Here is a 14476-nt window from a genome sequence, read left to right on the forward strand (position 1 = left end):
TCACCCTCCTTATCGGAGTTGTTCTTCCCTCATTAACATAAACTTATTGCCCCCATAAGTTTCCTATCTAATCTTTCAAGTTACTGTTGTCAGTTTGATCCCATATAGATAGATCTTAAAAGAGCATAATGCTCAAGGCAGACATTCTTTACTAAACTATCATTACATTACCAGGATAAGCCGTGTTTGCCCATTAGTCCTTATATTTTGAAAACAGTGCTAGATTCAATTTGCTAATGTGTTATTTAAGATATTTGCATCTATAAGTGAATTTAGTGTATAATTGTCTTTTTTACTGAGTTTTGAAATACACATAGAAGAATTTGGGATTTGTCTTAGTTTTGTTTAAAAAAACATCAGTTATCCCTTTCTTGAAGGTTTGTACAATTTAGCAGTAAATTTATTCAAGGCTATTGCCTTTTTAGAAGAGTAGTAGTTTGAATCAACCTTTTCAGTTTCTTGTGCTGTAATCTATTTCCATTTTTCTCCTAAGCTTTGATAATCTCATTTTCCTAGAAAATCATCTACTTGACTACATTTAAAAATAAAATTGTTCATTGTATTCTTTTCAGTCTTCTCTATACCTCTTTTCTTAATCAGACCAGCCAAGTATTCCATCTCTTTTTATTGGTCTTTTGCAAGAGCTAACTATATATTGGCTTATCGATCAAATCTATTGTTCTTTCCTTTTCAATTAATTTCTGCTTTCCTTTTTATTAATTCCTTCTATTTTCTGGATTTCCTATTATCTTGTAAATTGTGGTCTTTCCTGGCCTATATTAGTTTTCTCATACTTTCCTTCTCCTTGCCCTTTTGTAGTGGGAGAATTAATTGTTCAGCTTGATCTTCTAACATATTATAATTTAATCTTTTGCTTTCTTTCTTTCACTCTTTCTCCCCCCTCCCCATAGTAATTCTGTTTCTTTGTAGGTTAGTGCTTCTGTTTGTTGAATTTGGTGAGTCTCATCATGCTACAACTTTTCATAAATGTTTAGTGATTCTTGATTTATTTGCACTTATAATTGAAGTGTTTAGATATAGTATATTAATTTATTACTAGCACAAATGAGAATCCCATTCATAAATCATTGAATCTAGGTTTGATCAAAAGTCTCGTTGCTAACAATTACTGAGGAGTGATGGGCTTGTAGGTAACTTACCTTCTAGGGGCTTTCCTTTCTTCCTGGAATCTCTACATAAACTGGGGGCACTTCCCTGCTTCTCTGGCTGAGCCTCAACTTTGCAAGGTTCTTGTGTCACAATTCCCACTATAAAGAGCTTCCTGTTTCATATATTAAGCTTCTACATATAATCAGGTTGTCTTGTGGTTCTTCATATCTGACTAATTGTTGTTGTTCTTAGGTGCCATCAAATTGGTTCCAATTCATAGCAACCCTAGGTACAACAGAGTGAGACACTGCCTAGTCCTGCATCATCCTCACAACTATTGCCACATTTGAGCCCATTGTTGCAGCCACTGTGGCAATCCATCTTGTCGAGGGTCTTCCCCTTTATTGCTGACCCGTTACATTACCAACCACGAGGTCTTCTCCAGGTCCTGATCCCTCTTGATACTATATCCAAAATATGGGAGACAGTGTTGCCATCTTGGCTTTTTAACTTGAAAGAGGTCTTTTGCAGCAGATTTGCCCAATATGATAAATTGTTTGATTTCTCGACTGCTGCTTCCATGGGTGTTGACCATGGATCCAAGTAAAATGAAATCCTTGACAACTTTAATGTTTTCTCTGTTTTTCGTGATGTTGCTTATTGTTCCAGTTGTGAGGATTTTTGTTTTCTTTATGTTGAGGTGCAATCCATATGAAGTACAATACATATGAAGTCTGTAGTCTTTGATCTTCATCAGTAAGTTCTTCAAGTCCTCTTCAATTCTAGCAAGCAAGTTTGTGTCATCTGCATATCACAGGTTGTTAATGAGTCTTTCTCCAATCCTAATGCCACGTTCTTCTTCATATAGTCCAGCTTCTCAGATTATTTGCTCAGGATTCAGATTGAATAAGTATCGCGAAAGGATGGAAACCTGACATCACCTTTCCTGACTTTAAACCATGCAGTATCCCCTTGTTCTATTCAAACTATTGCCTCTTGGTCTAAGTACAGCTTCCGCATGAGCACAATTCAGTGTTTTGGAATTTCCATTCTTCACAATGTTATCCATAATTTTTTATGATCCTCACAGTCGAATGCCTTTGCATAATCAGTAGAAGACAAGTAAACATCTTTCTAGTATTCTCTGCTTTCAGCCAAGGTCTATGTGGCATCAGCAATGATATCCCGCATTCCACGTCCTCTTCTGAACCTGGCTTGAACTTCTGTCAGTTCCCTGTTGTACTGCTGTGACTGTTTTTGACTTACCTTCAGCAAAATTTTACTTGTGTGTGATGTTAATGATAATGTTCGATAATTTCCACATTCTGTTGGACCACCTTTCTTTGGAATTGGCACAAATAATGGATCTCTTCCAGTCGATTGGCCGTCTGTCTTCCAAATTTCTTGGCTTAGACTCCAGTGCTGCATCCAGTTGTTGAAACATCTCAGTTGGTATTCTGTCAATTCCTGGAGCCTTGTTTTTCTCCAGTGCCTTCACTGCAGCTTGGACTTCTTCCTTCAATACCATCGATTCTTGATCATATCCTTCTTCCTGAAATGGTTGAACATCAACCAATTCTTTTTGGTAGAGTGACTGTATTCCTTCCATCTTCTTTTGATGCTTCCTGCATCATTCAACATTTTGCCCATGGAATCCTTCAAAACTGCAACTTGAGGCTTGAATTTTTTCTTCAGTTCTTATAGCTTGAGAAATGCCGAGTGTGTTCTTCTGTTTTGGTTTTCTAACTCCAAGTCTTTGTACATTTCATTATAATACTTTATCTTTTCAAGCTGCCCTTTGAAATCTTCTGTTCAGCTCTTTTACTTCATCATTGCTTCCTTTCTCTTTAGCTACTCTCTTTGTTCAAGACCAAGTTTCAGAGTCTCTTCTGACATCCATTTTGGTCTTTTCTTTCCTGTTTTTTTTAATGACCTTTTACTGTCTTCAGGTATGATGCCCTCCCATAATTCATCTGGTCTTCGTCAGTCATTAGTGTTCAGTGTGTCAAATCTGTTCTTCAGATGGCCTCCAAATTCAGGTGGGATATCTTCAAGATCATATTTTGGTTCACAAGGACTTGTTTTAATTTTCTTCAGCTTCAAACTTGGACTTGCGTATGTGCAGTTGATGGTCCGTTCTGCAGTCAGCCCTGGGCCTTGTTCTGGCTGATGTTGAGCTTTTCCATTGTCTGTTTCCACAGTTGTAGCTGATTTGATTCCTGTGTTGTCCATCCGGTGAGGCCTACGTGTAGTTGCCATTTATGTTATTGTGAAAAGGTATTTGCAGTGAATAAGTCCTTGGTCTTACAAAATTCTATCATGTGATCTCTGGAGTGATTTCTGTCATCACATATTTTCCAATTACAGATCCTTCTTCTTTGTTCACAACTTTTACATTCCCATCACCAGTAATTATTAATACATCCTGACTGCATGTTTGATCAACTTCAGAGTACAGAAGTTGGTAAAAATCTTCAATTTCCTCATCTTTGGGGTTAAGTAGTTGGTGCTGAAGTTTGAGTAATAGTTGTATTAACTGGTATTCCTTGTAGGCATTGTACTTTAAGATAGATCTTGAAATGTTCTGAGTAATTATTGTAGGTGTATTTGATTTTTTAGTATATTATAGGGCTAAATCTCACATACTGTTATAATTTTCTCACATATTTTTTCTCATTTATATTTTTGGATAATCTAATAAAGAGAACTAATCCTATTAGTTCACCCTATTGTATTTTAATTAGAACTCCATTAAACCTGTACATTAGTTTGGGAATATTTGGTAACTTTATAATAATCAGGATTCCCTTTCCAGGACATATGGGAAGTTGGCAGACTTAATGGTTTTTAATTAAATTTTATATAATCAGGAACCAGTAACAACTTCTGAAGATCTTTAAAATAACCGAGGGTATATTTCACATTCTCCACCACTTAAGCACCAATATAAAAAATTAAGTACTTCAAGCACCAATATAGAAAATACATTTTAAAAAATCTTTAGTACAACTGGAAATTTGAATACTACTGACTAGATATTTGATGACATTAAGAAATTATTATTAATTTGTTAGGTGTGTTAACAGTGTTTTGGTTATGTTGTATAAAAAAATCCTTATGTTTTGGACTTACACACTGAAATACATCTGGGATTTGCTTTGAAGTTACACAGTGTGTTATGTATGTGTGGATATGAAACAACATTGGCCATGAGTTGCTGATGATTAGGTCTGATAGTTTGGTTCGTTAGAGTAGTCTGTTTCCTTTTGTACATGTTTGAAATTTTCCATAATAAACATTAAAAGTACAGACAAATTTAGAATGTTAAAGAAAAATAAGTGATCATGAGAAACAGAGGTAACTACATTTATATGCACAGGGCAAAAATACTTTTGAAGACTGATTCTATTGTTCTCTGCCCATTTAAAGGTAAACATTGGACCTTAAGTGAAATTATGAAATAGCCTTTGCTTACATTCTTTACTTCTACCATCTTTCTTCATCTTGGTCCAGTACCGGTTTTCCTTCTCTGTTTTAAGTACACGATATTCTGTGTTCACTCTTTACTGCCAAAATTGATGTCTATTTATACACACTGTGTAGGAGACCTAGTGGCCAGCCTGTCCAGATTAAGGTAGAAGAGAAAGTAGGGAGGAAGATGAGGGAATAGGTCTGATAAGAGTATTAGAATAGTATTGGAGCATTTGGGAAAATTACTGATAGAACTGGAAAAAGTGAAAGTTTATTTGAGCATTTCGAAAAAACTTCAAGCGTCCCATGTGAAAAACACTAATTTGATTTTATTAAAAAAAAAAAATTCAGACTCTGGGGATATGAGAAGGCGAAAACTTAATCCCCAAGTATTCTAACAGAAAATAAAATAATGTCCAAAATGGGTAAATCAGAAAGTAGGAACATTGGTATATTGCCAAAAATATAGCTAGGATTAAAAGAAATTAACAAATTCTAAGTAGTTGCTTCTAGGGAGTAGATAAGTTGGGAGGGGGCCATCTGGTCCATTCTGTACAACCTAACATTTAGCAATGTATGTTTTATTTTGATAAAAATAATTAATATTGAAAGCAAACAACTGCAATATTAGTAGATTTACTTTTTTTATTATTATTGTGCTTTTTTTTTTTTTTTTTTTTTAGGTGAAGTTTACAATTCAAGTCAGTTTCTCATACAAAAACTTATGCACACATTGTTATATGACCCTAGTTGCTCTCCCTACGATGTGACAGCACACTCCTTCTCTCCACCCTGTATTTCCTATGTCCATTCAGCCAGCTCCTGTCTCCCTCTGCCTTTTCATCTTGCCTCTAGAAAGGAGCTGGCCACATAGTCTCATGTGTCCACTTGAGCTAAGAAGCGCATTCCTCACCAGTATCATTTTATGTCTTATAGTCCAGTCTGTGTTGGCTTCAGGAATGGTTTTAGTTTTGGGCTAACAGAGCCTGGGGGCATGACCTCTGGGGTCTCTCCATTCTCAGTCAGAACATCAAGACTGGTCTTTTTACTAGAATTTGAGGTCTCGATCCCAATTTTCTCCTGCTCTGTCAGTGATTCTCTGTTGTGTTCCCTGTCAGGGCAGTCATTGGTAATAGCTGGGTACCATCTAGTTCTTCCAGTCTTGTGCTGATGGAGTCTCTGGTAGTAGATTTATTCTTAAGAAACATCAAGAAGGGATAAGACTGATCAAAGTAATCCTAACAAAATTAAGATACTGATTTTGAATGAGGAAGGGGTCCAATCTTATTCTTTTTGAATGTATGTATCTAGTTGTCCCAGCGCCATCTGTTGAAGAGACTATTCTTATCGAATCTACTTGACACCTTTGTCAAAAATCATTTGGCCATAGATGCATGGGTTTATTTCTGGACTCTCAATTTTATTCCATTGGTTTTTATGCCCGTTCTTATGATAGTACCACGCTGTGCTGATTCCTGTAGCTTTGTAGTAAGTTTTGAAACCAGGAAGTGTGAATCCTTCAGCTTTGGTCTTCTTTTTCCAGATTGTTTTGGTTATTCTGGACCCCTTTCAATTCCACATGAATTTAGGGTCAGCTTTTCCATTTCTATAAAAAACGTTGTTGAAATTTACATAGGGATTGCATTGAATTTGTAGATCAATTTGGAGAGTACTACCATGTTGGCAATATTAAGTCTTTTATTTTGTGAACATGGGATGTCTTTTCATTTACTTAGGTCCTTAATTTCTTTTAGTGGAGCTTTGTAGTTTCAATGTCCAAATTTTACACCAGTTTTGTCAAATTTATTTCTAAGTATTTTATTCTTTTGATGCTAGTGTAAAATAAATGGTTTTCTTGATTTTATTTTCAGGTTCATTGCTAGTGTATAAAAATGTAATTGATTTTTGTATATTTATCTTATATCTTCTAACCTTGCTGAAATCATTTATTAGTTCTAATAAATATTTATGACTTAGAATTTTCTAAATACAAGATTATGTTATCTGCACAGAGGGAGTTTTATCTTTTCCTTTCCAATCTGGGTGCCTTTTATTTCTTTTTCTTGCTGATTTGCCCTGGCTAGAACTTCTAGTAGAATGTGGAATAGAATTGGCAAGAGTAGACATCCTTGTCTTAGGCTTTATCTTAGGGTGAAGGCTTTTAGTTTTTCATCATTAAGTATGATATTAGCTGTGGGTTTTTCATAGATGTACCTTATGTTGATGAGTGTTCCTTCTATTCCTAGTCTTTTGTTTTTGTCATAAAGGATGTTGGATTTTGTCAGATGTTTTTTTCTGCATCTGTTGAGGTGTGTTTTTAGTTCTTTGTGCTATTAGTAAAGTAGGTTACATTTGTTCATTTTTGTATATTGAAACAGTCTTGTATTCCTGGGTTAAATTCTGCTTGGTCATGGTTTATAACCCTTTTTGTATTTTCTGTATCCAACTTGCTAGTATTTAGTTAAGGATTTTTGCATCTACAGTCTTAAGGGACATTGACTACAGTTTCTTTTTCCTGTGATGTCTTTGTCTGGTTTTTGTATTAGGATGATAATGATCTTGTAGAATGAATTGGGAAGTGTTCTCTCTTCAAATTTTTGGAAGTTTGTGAAGAATTGGTGTTAATTCTTCTTTAAACATTTGGTAGAATTCACCCATGAAGTCCTCCTGGTCCCAAGCTTGTTATGAGAAGTTTTCTGACTACAAATTCAATCTCTATTCAGATTTTCTATTTTTTTAAATTGTGATTTAGGTGAAAGTTCCCAGAGCAAATTAGTGTATCATTAAAAAGTTAACATACAAACTGTTTTATGACATTGGTTGCCAACCCTGCGATGTGTCAACACTCTCCTCTTCTCCACCCCAGGTTCCCTGTTTCCATTAGTACAGTTTTCCTGTCCCTTCCTGCCTTCTCGTCTTGCTTTTGGGCTTGTGCCCATTAGTTTCATATACATGATTGAGCTATGAAGCACATCCCTTATGTGTGTTATTGTTGGCCCTGTAGGCCTGTCTAATCCTTGGCTGAAGGATGAACCTCAGAAATAACTTCAGTACTGAGTTAAAAGGGTGTCCGGGGGTCATACTTTCGGGGTTTTCCCAGTCTCTGTCAGACCAGCAAGCCTGGTCATTTTCATTTTTGTAAATTTAAATTTTGTTTTAAATTTTTCTCCTAGTCTGCCTGGGACCCTCTATTGTGATCCCTGCCAGAGCAGTTGGTGGTGGTAACTAGGCACCAACTAGTTGTGCTGGACCCAGTCTGGTTGAGGTTGTGATAAGTCGTGGTCCATTAGTCCTTTAGACTAATCTTTCCCTTGTGTCTTTGGTCTTCGTCATTCTCCTTTGTTCCAGCTGGGATGGGATGAGTAGATGTGCCTTAGATGGCCTCTATCAGGCTTTTAAGACCCCAGTGGCTACGCACCACAGTTGGATGTAGAACATTTTCTTTATCAACTTACGCTGATTAAGCTAGATGTCCCCCAGGACCATGGTCTCCAGCCTTTAGCCCAGTAGCTCAGTCTCTCAGGGAGTTTGAATGTGTCTGTGAAGTTTCTATGACTTTGCTCTGGTTCTGTTACTTCTTGTGTGGTGTTTTTAAATTTGAAAAATATAAAGCCAAGTGTACAGTAGGTAAGTATGTATAAGGTAGTCCTGTGAAGCCCAAATTGAGTATAAGAACGAGTCCTACTACTAATTTCATGGGAAGTCAATTTGGAGCCTATACCTATTTAACAATTCCATTTTTTAAATATGATTTTTAAGAGTGTTAATGTCTTTTACTTGTACTATTTTATAATCTTTATTCCATAGTGGCTTGGAATTTAAATTTTCTTTTTTTATTGCTTTTTATCTCAGCAGCAATGCAGCAAGTGTTGGATAACCTTACGGAACTGCCCTCATCTACGGGAGCAGAAGAAATAGACCTAATTTTCCTCAAGGGGATTATGGAGAATCCTATTGTAAAATCACTTGCTAAGGTAATATTGGTTTATGCGTAAGATTACTGAATTGTTTTTAAAATTGTTTTTTGCAGAGGTCTCTTTCAGATACTACTATTTTAGAATTTGGTTGATATACCATAGGCTTTCCCATTAGTTAGCAAATAATAGCACTTATCACATCACATAATGAAATCTTAATGTACATGAAACTTAGACCACTTTTGCCTTTTCAATTCTGACTTTAAATATAGCATAAAATGACTCTAGTTTTGACCTAACACTATTATTGTTTTAGGGGAATCTTAACTGCATAATCCTGTTAGAATACCAAACAAAAACCAAACCCATTGCCATCGAGTTGATTCCAACTCATAGCGACCCTATGGGACAGAGTAGAACTGCTCCATAGGGTTTGCAAGGAGCAGCTGGTGGATTCGAACTGCTGCCCTTTTGGTTAACAGACGAGCTCTTAACCACTGTGCCACCAGGGCTCCTCCGTTAGAATAGAGCCTGTGAAAAAGATCCTGTTTATTTCTCAACAACAGCAATGAACTGATTTTCTTCTGTTATGTTAGATTATGTACTTGTTTTCATATAAATTCTTGCCTTCCTATTAGTACTTTTCAGAGTACTGTGTTTTCATGCATAACCCTGATATTTTAAGTCTATTTCCATAGTCAACTCAGTAATTTCTTCTCAACTTATACAATAAGTATACTTTTGTAACCACTTTTTGTCCAGGCCTATTACACTTATACTACTTTTCTGTTTTAATAAACATCCCTTTAAAGGCTAGTTATTAACTCCTTTACAAACGTGCTATACCATTCTTTAGAGCCCCCCACATGATTCTCGTTCTCTGTAATCTTTACTAGAATATTGGTTTACCCTGTACCATGTTCTTTTTTATCCACATCCTATTACTTATTTTCTAAGGCTACTGAAACTCATATCTTTTACAGAATCTTCTGTTAGTAAAAATAAGTTAATGATGCAGAATCTTCACTTCATTCGCATGCTTACTGATACTAAGATCACGTGCTTTGGCTCCTAACTAGAAACTAATCCACTTGTAGATCACTTAACTGGAATTTTTATCTTAATCGTTTTTGATTGTGTTCCTATATTTTATAAATAATATGCAGGGCACAATTTACTTTCAAAGCCAAGCTTTTTGTCCTGAACACCAGCCACTGTATTGTGTTGTAGTAAAGTAATAGCATCAAGGTCTGTTGAAATAAGTAGGGACTGTTTGATTCTGTATTAAATAACATACTCTAAGTTCTTGTTGGTACTTTAAAAATAGCTTTTCAGCTCTTCCTTTGATGTCATACTGTTGACTGTCCTTTTTTTGTGTGTGTGAATATATATTATACCCTGTATCCACTTCTGTCTAATTTATGGCTTTTGATCTGTTGTAGATTGAGAAACTAGATAAGAATCATTTAAGTCATTTTAAGCAATGCCGATAGTTTACAAATGTCTCCAAAATATACGGTTTTTTCTTTGCAACAACTTTACAAATTGAAAACTAAGGCTAAAAGTAAATAAATGGTTTGCCTAAGGTCTCTTTGCTAGTAAATCAGAGATGGTGTTTAGGCCACGTCATCTGTCTTCAAATTCTCTGCCCTTTCTGCCATAACACAGGGCTTGACTATATATATAAAATCATGATAAAGAAGTTTTGAGGAACTTTAAGAACTTCTCTATGGGTAAAAATTTATTGACCTTTGTGCCTCTGACATTGGCCTCTCCGAGGATCATCTTGTTCATGATTCTTAACATGAAGTGATTAGGTGACTTCTGAGCAGGTGAGAAGCTACTTTGCTTTTTGATGATAAAAATGAAATAAAGAACAGAAACACCCAGGAGTATCCAACATTCAGGCAAAAAAAAAAAGGTTATTAATAAAGAGAGGCAATGATAGTTCGGCGCTCCACAATGTAGGTTAAGGAAGGACTTCTGCTTTCAAGAAAAAGGTGATTAAGTCACAGCAGGCCAACACTCCCAGTACAATAAACCAAGAAAACCATTGCTGTTGATTGCAACTCATAGAACTCATAGCAACCCCATGGGACAGAGTAGAACTGCCCCATAGGGTTTCAAAGGAGCCGTTGGTGGATTTGAACTTCTGATCTTAGTTTAGCAGCTGCTCTCTTAACCACTGCACCACCAGAGCTCCAATAAGTAGGAAATAAATGGATAAATTGGTGAGGAAACAAAGAAGCATGCATTGCTAGACATGTGTAGAGGCACAGACAGGTGACTAATAATCATGAAAAAAATAAAGAGTAGATGGATTCCCAAAGATGGTCCTTTTATCAGAGTTTGTAAACAAGGATTGACAAATGCAGTATCTGAAGTTAAGGGCTCATGATGGGTTTGCTAGAAGACCAGGCACAGCAGGATACAAAGTTAGTGAATATGAAGACAGGTCAATAAGAGACATCCAAACTGCAGCTCAGGAAAAAAGAACGGGCAGGGACAGAACAGAGAATATGTGAGACATAGTCAAAGGATCTAAAGTGCGTGTAGTTAGTATTCCAGAAAGAGAGGAGATGGAGAAAGGGGCAGAAGAAATAATTGAAGATATAATGGCCAAGACTTTTCCACAACTAGTGAAGAACAACACCTGACAGATGCGGGAAGCTCAGTGAACCCTCTGAAAAGAGAAATATAAAGAAAAGCACACCTAGGAACATCATAGTAAAACTCCTCAAAGTCAAAGAAGAAGTGAAAATTTGTGAAGTTCCCACAGAAAAAAGGCACATTTCTTTTTTTAGGAAACAAAAGATTTATATAGTTTGATTTTTAATAAAAATTCTAATATGAATTATAATCATTTTCAAATTTGCATGATTTACGTTTGTTATTTCATACTGTGAGTTTTATTCATCACATCACTGTGCTAAATAGAAGCCCTCTTAAGGGTAAAAAAGTCACTCAAATGTTCGCTTCAATTCCTTTAACATGGCGATAGCATAATTTTGTTCATATATCCTCACAGTTCACAGTTTTTCTCCATGAAATATAGTTATTGGTTCACAATTTTAAAAAATAAGAATGAATTATACTTGTTATTTTTTATTTGCCCCCCCCACTTCCATTCTCCACCCTTAAATGGGTGTACATTACCCGTTTAATATGTTGACACAAGTACCTGGCAATGATTTAATAATCTGCTTGGGTCACTAATTGAAGGCTGGATTCAGCAGTGGTTTACAGTCACTTAGGTTGAAATGCTGGAATCCCCTTGACATTCTGTAGAGTCCAAAGTCTTGTAAAGATGGGAATATTGAAGGGCATCTATATGTGCAACCTGTCCTAGGGTAAAAATATCACAAAATTATAGCAAAGCAAAAAGAACCATTTTATTTGGCACATGTTCAAAGAGGCAAAAGAGAGAAATAGACAAGCATGCTGCCAGAGCCATGTCTGCCCAAGTCCAAGGAATATTACAGAGTCATCAGTATATATTAACATTACAAATGGGTAAAATCATTGAAAGCTTCACCTTTTCACAGATTGGCTAAAAACTGCTAAATCACTCCGATTCTACATTTTGAATTATCTTAATAATCATTAGTACAAGCTTTATTAACAACACTCAGGAGGCCCAACGAATCTTGTTGTTGTTAGGTGCCGTCGAGCTGATTCGGACTCATAACAACCCTATGTACAACAGAACGATAAACTGCCCAGTCCTGTGCCATCCTCACAATCTTTGTTATCCTTGAGCCCATTGTTGCAGCCACTGTGTAAATTCATCTCGTTAAGTCTTCCTCTTTTTCACAGACCCTCTACTTTATCGAGCATGACGTCCTACTTAGTGAGACAGAGTCTCACCATACTCGCTTCTACTGAGTATTCTGGTTGTACTTTTTCCAAGACAGATTTCTTCATTCTTCTGGCAGTCCATCATATATTCAGTATTCTTTGCCGATACCATAATTCAAAGGCATCAATTCTTCTTCGGTCCTCCTTATTCATTATTTAGCTTTCACATGCGCATGAGGCAATTGGAAACACCATGGCTTGGGTCAGGTGCACCTTAGTCCTTAAAGTGACATTTTTGCTTTGGAACACTTTAAAGAGATCTTTTGTAGCAGATTTGGCAATGCAACGTGTCTTTTGATTTCTTGACTGCTGCTTCCATGGGTGTTGATTGTGAATCCAAGTAAAATGAAGTCCATGACAACTTCAATTTTTTCTCCATTTATCATGATGTTGCTTATTGGTCCAGTTGTGACGATTTTTGTTTTCTTTGTGTTGAGATGTAATCCATAGGGAAGGCTGTAGTCTTTGATCTTTATCAATATGTGCTTCAAGTTCTCTTCACTTTCATCAAGCAAGGTTGTGCCATGTGCATATCATAGGTTGTAAATGAGTCTTCCTCCAATCCTGATGTCGATCCTTCTTCATATAGCCCAGCTTCTTGGATTACCTGCTCAGCATACAGATTGAGTAAGTATGGTGAAAGAATAAAACCTAACGCACACCTTTCCTGACTTTAAACCACTCAGTATCCCCTTGTTCTGTTTGAACGACTGTCTCTTGGTCTAAGTACAGGCTCTGCATGAGCACAGTTAAGTGTTACGGAATTCCCAGTCTTTGCAATGTTATCCATAATTTGTTATGATCCACGCAGCTGAATGCCTTTGCATAGTCGATAAGGCACATAAATACATCTTTCTGGTATTCTCTGCTTGCAGCCAAGGTGCATCTGACATCTTCAGTGATATCCCTTGTTCCACTTCCCCTTCTGAATCCAGCTTGAATTCCTGGCAGTTCCCTGTCAGTGTACTGCTGTAACTGCTTTTGAATGATCTTCAGCAAAATTTTACTTGTGTGTGATATTAATGATATTGTTCGATAATTCCTGCATTCTGTTGGATCTCCTTTCTTTGGAATGGGTACAAATATGGATCTCTTCCAGTTGGTTGGCGAGGTAGCTGTCTTCCACATTTCTTGGCGTAGATGAGTGAGTGCTTCCAACACTGCATCTGTTTGTTGGAACACCTCACTATGTCTTCCATCAATTCCTGGAGCCTTCTTTTTCACCGGTGCCTTCAGTGCAGCTTGAACCTCTTCCTTTAGTACCATCCATTTTTGATCATATGCTACTCTATGAAATGGTTGAATGTCAACCAATTCTTTTTGGTACAGTGACTCTGTGTGTTTCTTCTATCTTCTTTTGATGCTTCCTGCATTGTTTAATATTTTCCCTGGAGAATCCTTCAGTATTGCAACTCGAGGCTTGAATTTTTCTTCAGTTCTTTCAGCTCGAGAAATGCCAAGTGTGTTCTTCCCTTTTGGTTTTCTGACTCCACGTTTTTGCACGTTTCATTATAATACCTTACTTTGTCTTCTCAAGCCACCCTTTGAAATCTTCTGTTTAGCTCTTTTTACTTCATCATTTCTTTCTTTCACTTAAGCTACTCTACATTCAAGAGTAACTTTCACAGTCTCTTCTGACATCTATTTTGGTCTTTTCTTTCTTTCCTGTCTTTTTAGTGACTTCTTGTTTTCTTCATGTATAATTACTGGCTATTAGAATGTGAAAGTTGGAAACAAAGCAGGATTTGTAGTTGGAAAACATGGCTTTGGTGATAGAAACAATGCTAGAGAAAACATGATAGAATTTTGCAAGACCAATGACTTCTTCATTGCATATACCTTTTTTCAACAATATACACAGTGACTATGCACGTGGACCTCGCCAGGTGGAATCAAATCGACTACATCTATGGAAAAAGATGATGGAAAAGCTCAATATCATCAGTCAGAACAAGGCCAGGGACTGGCTGTGGAACAGACCACCAATTGCTTACTTGCAAGTTCAAGTTGAAGTTGAAGAAAATTAGAACAAGCCCACAAGAGCCAAAGTATGACCTGAATTTAGAGACCATCTCAAGAATGGATTTGATTCATTGAATGATGATGACCAAAGACTAGAT

The 14476-nt window shown here is 36.5% G+C and overlaps 1 protein-coding gene across 2 annotated transcripts in view; it reads left to right on the top strand.

Annotated features, from left to right (window-relative positions):
• Window positions 1–14476, top strand: part of PALS2 (protein associated with LIN7 2, MAGUK p55 family member) — a 124124-nt gene that overhangs the window by 61732 nt on the left and 47916 nt on the right. Inside the window, exon 2 of one of the 2 annotated variants that reach the window (XM_064290081.1) lies at window positions 8437–8555. In XM_064290081.1, the coding sequence (XP_064146151.1) occupies window positions 8439–8555 (117 nt within the window). In that variant the 5' untranslated portion in view covers window positions 8437–8438. Of the gene's footprint in view, window positions 1–7105; window positions 8556–14476 lie in introns of those variants that run through there. The other variant, XM_023544348.2, reaches the window with a different exon arrangement.

This window comes from Loxodonta africana, chromosome 8 (assembly GCF_030014295.1).
Source record: "Loxodonta africana isolate mLoxAfr1 chromosome 8, mLoxAfr1.hap2, whole genome shotgun sequence".
NCBI lineage: Eukaryota > Metazoa > Chordata > Mammalia > Proboscidea > Elephantidae > Loxodonta > Loxodonta africana.